The sequence below is a fragment of the Haemaphysalis longicornis genome, unplaced genomic scaffold (genome assembly GCF_048455015.1).
Source record: "Haemaphysalis longicornis isolate Haplotype H1 unplaced genomic scaffold, Haemaphysalis longicornis Haplotype H1 scaffold_2, whole genome shotgun sequence".
NCBI lineage: Eukaryota > Metazoa > Arthropoda > Arachnida > Ixodida > Ixodidae > Haemaphysalis > Haemaphysalis longicornis.
The window spans coordinates 177,301,254-177,310,415 of NW_027526295.1; the positions used below are offsets into that span (position 1 = coordinate 177,301,254).

General features: G+C 45.1%; 1 protein-coding gene across 1 annotated transcript in view; it reads left to right on the forward strand.

The window, feature by feature from the left end:
- The first annotated feature begins 240 nt into the window (after positions 1–240).
- Positions 241–9,162, forward strand: part of LOC144169527 (solute carrier family 22 member 7-like) — a 34,018-nt gene continuing 25,096 nt past the window's right edge. The window contains exons 1-2 of the mRNA XM_077698736.1: positions 241–583; positions 4,898–5,248. Of these exons, the coding sequence (XP_077554862.1) occupies positions 4,913–5,248 (336 nt within the window). The 5' untranslated portion in view covers positions 241–583; positions 4,898–4,912. The remainder of the gene's footprint in view (positions 584–4,897; positions 5,249–9,162) is intronic.

The window sequence follows — 9,162 nt, forward strand, 5'->3', positions numbered from 1 at the left end:
CTCCATTAAAATGTCTCTCTCTCTCTCTCTCTCTCTCTCTCTCTCTCTCTCTCTCTCTCTCTCTCTCTCTCTCTTTCTCTCTCTCTCCAATTAATTCGAACACGAATGTTCTTCCTCTCATTAGATAATCGAGCTTGCTCTGTTTTTTTTTTCTTTTCTCTTTGGTGCCAGGTTCTGCCCTTCAGACCCCAGTACTGGGGTTTGGACCCGGTCACAGTTGCCAAGGCGCAATGAAACAAGTTACGAAGCAAGGGTCCGCCAGAAAGAAAGGGGAAAGGATTGCGACCGTCAAGAGAGCCAGTAATCGCGCAGCTGTCACTGACACCACGCGCAGACTATCTCTGGGAAGAGGACGTAATGCAACGCCTATCTTTACAACAGCTGTATACGCCTACGGCAGGCTATAAGACATCGGCGGCGTTGACTTCGCTGAACGTGGTGCACTGGCTGACCTTTCCACCGGAACTCGGACGCATTAGCGGCGCTCGACGACAGTGCCTCATCAGTGACAGAGACGCAGCGAGTTCGGGCTGTGGCTAACGAGCAATACAAAGAAGGGATTTCCAGAAAGGAAACGCTCTAGGTAAGCCTCTCGACTGACGAACGCCAGACACTGCCGGCTTACGCGATATTTGGACCGATGTTCCAAGACACAGATGGGAAAAGAATTGTAATTAATTATTGTATAGCTCTCAATATTTCGCACAAGGAGCCCAGTAAAAAGGGCGTTATATCATTTCTCCCTTTAGGATCACAATCTAATGCATACAGTAAGTACAAAAGCTATAGGGCCGATTATGCAAACTGTGGATGCTGCTTTGAGAATTACCAAGTTACTGGCACTAACGCCGGAAGTGCATTACTGTGTGGGTGTGCGTAGACCGAAACCATGGATTCAAAACAGAAGGGGAAGAGAGGTACCGATGTTTTCCACGATTGTGCGTTACAATTTTGCATGGTCACCGCAGCCGCGTGCATCGAACAGAAATTCAGAATTGAAAGGTTGCTCACAGTGTTTTTAAGACCATAGGACATTTTAACCAATAAACAATAACAATAAGGAGTGGTAAACGATAGAAGGAATGTACCGTTATCTCTAACAATTGCGAGTTTCTGTCGTGCATGAAGGGTCAAACAGACACCAATTCAAATAGATTATTAGAAACAACCCAAAGGTGCGATATCATTAATGAATTCTAGGGCAGCAGCGATATATGACACCTTTCTCCCGAACGTTGTGTGCCTGCAACCTACAGAAACGACCATCCGCTTTCTTCATAAACTGAGCGCATCATTCTGTCGACAAACAACTTGTTGCTGGGCGGGGAAAATATTTTTCTATAGCGTCTCGACAAGTGGATTGTAACGTTAGTACGCATTTCGGTGATATCTGTATTTTTGAATGCCCTTACCCGTTTGTGTGGGAATCCCTCAATTCAATTGATAAAGGCAGCCGGCAGAAAATAACGCTAAGTGCTAGCTGGGGGCCCCTGACAGTGTCGAAACTGAGTTATTCGAGTTTTTCGCTGCGTGGTATTTTTTTAGTCAGCTTCGGGCAAACGATACACTCATTTGCTTTACTCCTCTCGCTGCGAAGCCCACCCACGTTTGAGTGCTCGCGATGTGGCGTCGGATTGTGTAACACGGTAAGTCACAAAGCGCACCAACCATCGGGAAAATTAAGTGAACCTATTTGGATCAAGACACCAGCTGACCCCATTTAGCGAGTGATAACTCCGTCCCAACTTCATCTAGTGGCGGAAATGGGGAGGCAGGACACGCTTTGAAGTTCCTTTTAGATACCGGAATACAGCCTGTTGATAACTGGTGCAATACTCTCCATCTCCTTTGTGAACAATCGCCTTGTACAGCAGCTCTGCACCGCAGTTAACCCTACGTCGGGTGATTTCGAATACAACTCTTCCCCATCAGTGTCGCGTACTTGCCTACCGTGTACCACTACGGCTTGGGGTGGGCTGACTGGTTTTATATCCCTGAGGAGACTACAGGGGTACTTCACTGCAGGGAACTCATCGCAACTTCGCAGACGTGTGGACATGGGCGCACTACCGGAAATTGCCAGAAATTCACTTGAACAGTTACGTTCTAGTCGTCATTGGTTCGTCGCTCAGACAGAACACCGTGCTTAAAGCTAACGTACACAGTATTGAACGCTTTGTGGAGCATCCTCGTAATGGGAAGAAAGAACAGACGCAGGGGCTCACTAAGCGCGGTTGCCATCATGAACGGCACGAGAGACTCTGGTAACGCTTTTTTTCAGCCCCCGTAATTTCGAGCCTATTTTACAAGATGGCGTAGCGTGTATACATGGGGGCGATCTTATGCCACAAGGGGCGTATACAAGAGGCGATCTTATAGGAGCAACCACAGATTACCGTACGTTGCGAAATTTTTAGGCATGGCTGCTCACATTTCTAGAAGGTCATTGCCTAGGGAGTTGGTAGCGTTTGGGTTGTTAGTTGACAGAGCATTACAACTGGAATTTCCGGTTCACGAAGAGGAAGCTTTGTTGCTTCCTCCTGTTTTCAAAGCGGCTACGAATGGCGTCCCCAGTTCTCACCTATTTCTTCCAGACCAATTGCTGGCTGAAAATTTTCGTAGTACGATAGTGGCACTGACGTGCCTGAAGGAATGTAATGCCACTGCGCCGAACAAAATTCACGCTGGCAATCTGTTCACAGACAAAATAACGGAAGCCAGAAAACAAAATATTTCCTTGTGCTTTGAGCACTACCGGTGCAGTTTATACATTTATTTATGCGCTTAACTCTCTGTTTGATGGATATATCAAAGAGAAAGAGGTGTTCAAGTCTTTTGGCCTCCGTAAAATGAGTAGAGGGAAGCAATTTTGCAGGAGAATCTTCGAGTACGGATGTTCTAAATGGATATGAACGTATTCACATCCTCTAAGGACGTGAAAAAATGTCAAGGTAAATTTTAAACATGAACGTTTCAAAAGCATACGTACAAATCATTTCCATCAAACGCAGTATTTCATATCTTGGGGAAAGTGACCACTCAAACTACCACTCTCCAGAGCAAACGCGATGTTGTACGGGAACTTTGTCATAACTACAAGGTTTACTCTCGTGCAACTCATAAAAGAATTGCGTTTTTTTAACGTTTTCAACCTTTACCCGCCGCGGTGGCTCAGTGGCTAAGGCGTTGCGCTGCTGAGCACGAGGTCGCGGGTTCGATTCCCGGCCGCGGCGGCCGCTTTTCTGATGGAGGCGAAAAGCAAAAACGCCCGTGTGCACGAGATTTCGGCGCACGTTAATGATCCCCAGGTGGTCAAAATTAATCCGGAGCCCTCCACTACGGCGCGCCTCATCGCCTGCGTTGCGTCGGCGCGTTAAAACCTACAATCAATCAATCAACGTTTTCAACCGAAATGCAACTGCTGAGGAACTAGGCCCACGCCATGGCTGTGCTGAGAACACCCGTTTAATCTCCCTTCTCCACTAGCTCATGGTGATGATCATACCCCCTTTTCACGCACTCTGTCCTTTTCCGCATCAGCAACGCCTCTTCTACGCGCTGAGAGTTCAGTGCGCTGTAGTCACAATTTCTAGAACTTGCTGTCTTGTCACAGTCGGGAGTAACTTTTATCATTCTCTTTGCTAGATTTGTAGCCGGTGAATGCACAGCGATGTTTTTCGAACCCATCGAAAACGGCATGAAACATATGCGACACTAAAGTAAAAACTTGTTATTTGTTTTATAAAATGTTCACAGTAACACAAAGTTGGTCCGCGAACAAAAACTCTCAAAACTCCTGATGTCTTTGAAGCGCGAGGCGCTCTATAGCGCGGGGCGTTGGAAAAAAAACCTCCCGGTGTATGTGTCCCAGCAGAACGCAGTCATCACCAAAGTGCACGCCATTAATGGCATGATTCGAACTTTAAGCTTAAACGTCTCACAATTGAGACACACATTTTGAGTAAATTAGATAACAATAACCGCCATTTTCGAGATCAAAACATTACTTGACCTCATGCTTGTAGGTCGAATCACTTGTATATATATATATTTTGAGTAGATTAGTTATCAACAGCAATCACTTTTAAGATCAGTAAAGTAAAAATAATAGTGTGCGCGTCTATGTGTACATAGCTTTCTTAGGTACGACAGCCGCAAACGCTCAAAACAAATAAGATTTCCTTATAGCTTTCATTTGAATTCGCTGCCACATCTATGTGGGGAGCAAGAAGCTTCGCTGGTCATCCAACTTCACATAGTGTAATGGATCGTGATATTTTTCTTCTCATCCAACATAAGCGCTTCACATCACAGCTTGTGCTGCCATTCGAATGAGGTGTTAGTCGCGATAAATAAAAGCTGTTTATTGCACCCGTCAGGCCACGCGCGAGCACTGTTCAACGTGTGCTGGCACTTGCAACGTAGGTGCAGAGAATATGGACCTATCTTTGTGCCCATAAGAACATTAGGCTCTTGTCCGGTATTTTTGTACCTGTGGGCTCGGATTGGGACGGTGTTGTTTCTTTGGCGCTGGAAAATGTGCTTTCGGGCGGCTTTGACTAGGCCAAGCTGGATACCTGGCTCGTATTTTACGCTACACCTGCTCCCGCATACACGTGAGGTCTTTTGCCTAATGAGCACCGTGCGCTTTGTTCCACTCCTCCAAATCAATTACACAAAGTTTTGAGGCTACTACCTATCGAAGAGACACACTCAGACGTAAAATGCGCGGTTTGTGCACGTTGACTGTCCTCTAAGACGATATGGGGCGTTTTTGTGGTAATGAATACCGCAGTCCCCAGGGTCGTTCTGTACTATTGCTTGTTTCTTCCAGTGTCGGTAACCGGAAGCGAATAAATTAAGCTAAACGCCTGACAGTGTGTATGTTTCTACGCAGGATTACTGACGAGCTATGGAATTCGAAAAAGTCCTGCGGGAAGTAGGAGGCTTCGGTCTCTTCCACAAGACGATCATGATGGGTGCCCTCCTTCTGGCCACATGGAACACGGCCATGTGCTACTTCTTCCACGTCTTCCTGCTAATCGCTCCGCCCAGCCAATGGTGCTTCGTGAACGGCACGTCACTCGAGGACTTCCCGGATTTGAGCGCGCTGCCTCGGCGCCGCTGTCAGCTGGTCAGCCTGTCTTACGATAGCCACAACATCACCGTCGCCAACGGAGACAGCACCATCTGCCCCAATGGATGGCAGTTCAATCCCGCTGAGTTCTTTACCTCGGTCACAATGGAGGTGAGAACTCAAGTTTTCTTGCGCCTTCGCCGGAGTGAACAGCCTGTTGGTTTAAAGACAGAATTTTTGTTTGTGCGAAAAATGAAGTTTCCCAGGGCCACGGTTATGAGCCACGGATAAATTGATAACGGTGTGGTAGAAATAGAGAGAAAATGCTTAACCAAATTTTAGAAGGTCTACTTACGCTAATGATATGGCTTGCGACTTCGGAGGAATACAAATGATACCGAATAAGTTGGCAAGAATAACTTTTTTTAAGCACCGCGGTACGCATCTATCACGTAACCTAATAAAATAACATAACATTCCAATACTTGAAGTCCAATGACAAGCTCAAATCTTGTAATTTCTCGTTAACAACTAAGATCCAGCACTGAACTGCGAAAGGCATACCTTACGACACTCACATCGCGCTGAGTTCGGTGTCCACGAACACAAATAGTGACGCCTTATTGCACCAGAATAAACCGATTTTTCCTGTCGCATGATGACAGGCTGGAATACTAAGTCCCCGCCGCTCTTACTAAATACTGAATCCATTCAAAATTCAAATTCGCCAACTCTTTTCTACACCATCCCGAGTGTTGTCACCGCCAATACACAGCTGAAGCCTTAATTGTCCCATTCTGGGAAAAGCGCCATTGTTGTGGTTGTGGTTGTCCAATCGAAAAAACCGCCGCCGCAGTAAAGAGTCACTAAAAACATGCGTAATTAGATGAAATTTGAACCCGGGTATGCAGAGTACCAGCCCAATCCTTTTTCTTCCATGGTACTTCAAAAACAGAGAAACATGTACACACGAACTATTTACAAATCATAGCGTTAATGCACGGGCCGAAAAGGGCAATCTGGAATTCAGCGAAAAAAACATTGACAACAATTCCCGCCAATAAGGGGGCAATGATACACGCCGGTTCAAAACAGTGTACCAGTCAGGTATAAAATCATTTTGGTCATAGTAGGCTTTTATTTTAATTATCAGTTGGCTAAAGTGCAATTTGGAAGATACCATCGGCTCAGCGTTTTTCTTTATAACATGTGCGTTTTTCATGAACTGTGAGGGCCACCCGACAAAAAAAAAAAAAAAAAAACAGGCCATACTTCCGGCAACTACAGTCCCGCATTTTGTGGTATATTTGTGACCCATCACATCCCATTATAGAGCCTTTTTCTCGAGTGAATCTTGTCGGTGTTCTCCCGGGCATTATTGTTTCTTCTATAGTTTCCTTACGGCCATATTAATAGAGATTCATACATGAGAAGCGTTCTTCATGTAAGATTCATGCATGAGGTGTATTTTTCTCGCAGATTTTTATTGCCTGGCTTTCCCGCCGACTATTCATTTAGGGTGTCCCACAAGACATTTTAGATATTTAATATCAATGCTATTTCTTGCTCCCACCCACAAATCTCTTCATGGTGGTTTACCCGTCCATGATGTCCTTAAGCGAGTTTGTAAAATGTCTCTTTTTATGCGCACCAACCCTTTCTCTTTCAAGCTACATACGGAAACCTTGCCCGTTGAAACATGGCGGCGCAGTAGGAACATTTTTGTATCTTCTGTTAATTGTCAGCTCTGTGATGTTCCAAAAACAGTTGAGCATTGTATTTTTGAGTGCAAAATGCTATATTATCCTGCGTGGAGCTTCAACAACCTCTCCGAAAGACGTTACCACGTAACTCCCCGCAATGATCTGCCTTATGACTGTGCTACCTCCGCAAGTAGCAAGCGTAGAATAAAAGTTGTCGGTCATTGTTGTTCCTTTCTTTGTGGCGCATAGGGATTAAGAAAATTGGACAGGAGTCGGGAGCTCTGACCAGTGCCGGATTAAGGTGGGGGCTACGGGGGCTGCAGCCCCGGGCCCCATGGCTTCCAGGGGCCCCCTGCATCCGCGCCCCGCTCGACTATTAGAAAAAAGAAATGTCGATGAGCCTGTTTCGTTGAGGGGCTCGGTCTAGATCCCGGCCATTGGATAAAAATCCGGCGGCCGGGGCCTCAACCTCAACTCGACACAGATGCTGACTAATCCCTGACGTGTAGGGACGAGCCGGCGTAGCCCCGAACCTCATGGTAGAGAGCACCGGCGTTCATTTCAATGCAATTTCTTTATTTTGCTCACACGTTTCTCAGAAACCTTCCCGGACTAAAAAATATGAAGGAAGCTCACACTAATGTGTAAGACTTGAAAATAGCGAGGCTGAACGCAACCTTCCCAACCATCACAACGGTTTAGGTCTACGATCGGACTTAAACGAACCACAGAACACGAGATCTTAGACTAGGCTTTCGAAGGTGCAACGTGTACCTTATCCGTTTTTTTGCTATCAAAGCAGGTGGCGTGATTCCTCGCCCCAAAGCGATAACCTAGTGAGTAAGCCGTTTGAATCTCGGGTAAGTAATTCGCGGCCATATCTGTGTGGATACGACGACTAACTCCGTCGATCTATCAGACACAGGTCCGACTCCTGACGGGGCCGGTGATTTCTTTTCTTTACACTGTTAGACTGACTTTGTGAAAATACCGGAATCTACGAATTGCTAAACAGCTTCGCTGTTTAAAGCTTTGTACACAGCTTGACGGTGTCAATGAACCCGCTAAAAGAAGCCCCAAGCCCTGCTATGGTCTTTTCAGTTGAGGGCGTATCGGTTCAGTCTTTTTGTTCCCCGGATGTTTCTGTTAATGGATGTTTCGGCGCAAAGAGGGGTTCAGGCGCGAGCAAAAATTTACTTGTTTCCGCAGAACGTTCGGTACTTTTTAGACCCAAGGGACATTCAAAGTAATAATTGACAACTTGAGCACAGACTTACTGGCTCGAAAATCTGCGTACACAGTTTTTGGCAGAAATTACAAAGTATAGCGCTTGACAAAGACGTTCATAGCAATCAAAACCTTGTCAGTCAATGCAGTTGATTTTGCAAGTGCATCAGTGCGATCTCGACGAATTTCTTTCACTACCTAGAGAATTGCAGTTTCCAAGACAGAAGTGCGGGTGGTAGGCTCAAAATGTTACAGCGAGAAAAATTTGTTTATCGTACAGTCTCTATTGCTCCAAGGGAGTCTATTTTCGTAACAAACTGTGAGACCGAAGACTGTTTTTTTAAACTGCTTTTAATTAAAAACTGCTTACGCTATACTATCTGAAAGAAGAATTGATGTCTTAAGCCATCATGTCGATCGTAAGGCAACTGCTGAAAGATATTTATTTTGCCGAAAATATGTGAATTTGCGGGTGCAAAAAGGTATAACGGGCCGTATTAAGTTTTCTACTTGTTCATGTTTTATCTTCGTGCTAGATTGTCTCATTTTTCTACTACTGTACAGTGTGAAAGAAGTCATTCTTTGTTCCCATTTTGTCACAATTAAGTGTGTGAGCCAGACGTGACTCCTTTTGTTAAATATATTGAATGTGAAGGTTTATTTAGAAGCGAAGTCAATGTAGATGATTTGAATGGCTATTTCGATGTTCAGAGGCTGCGACTACACACGTGTTTTCTTAAATTTTATGTCTTCTAACAAGGCAAAGTGTTTCTTTCGAAGAAAGTGCTCTCATGTTCTTTGGCCTGTCATGCGTGGCAGTACGGCATTTCGATATTTTGAATTGGTGATGGACTGGCAAATAAACCATACTGACGTGCACATCAAGTAATAACAGTTAAATAATATAACCAAGAAAAATAAAAAATCACTTTCCGGAAAGCATTAAAATTAAGTATATTTTTTCACGGATAATTGTGCGTAACATGTCTTATTCAGAGATTTCAACGTCTTAATCCAGTCATCATTATGATCATTATCGTTATTAGGGCCCCCACGATTAACTCAATGGGCCCCAAAGAGGTTGGTAGCCCCGGGCCCCAAAATTTCCTAATCCGGCACTGGCTCTGACGGACAATGCGCCCGCTTAATAAAATT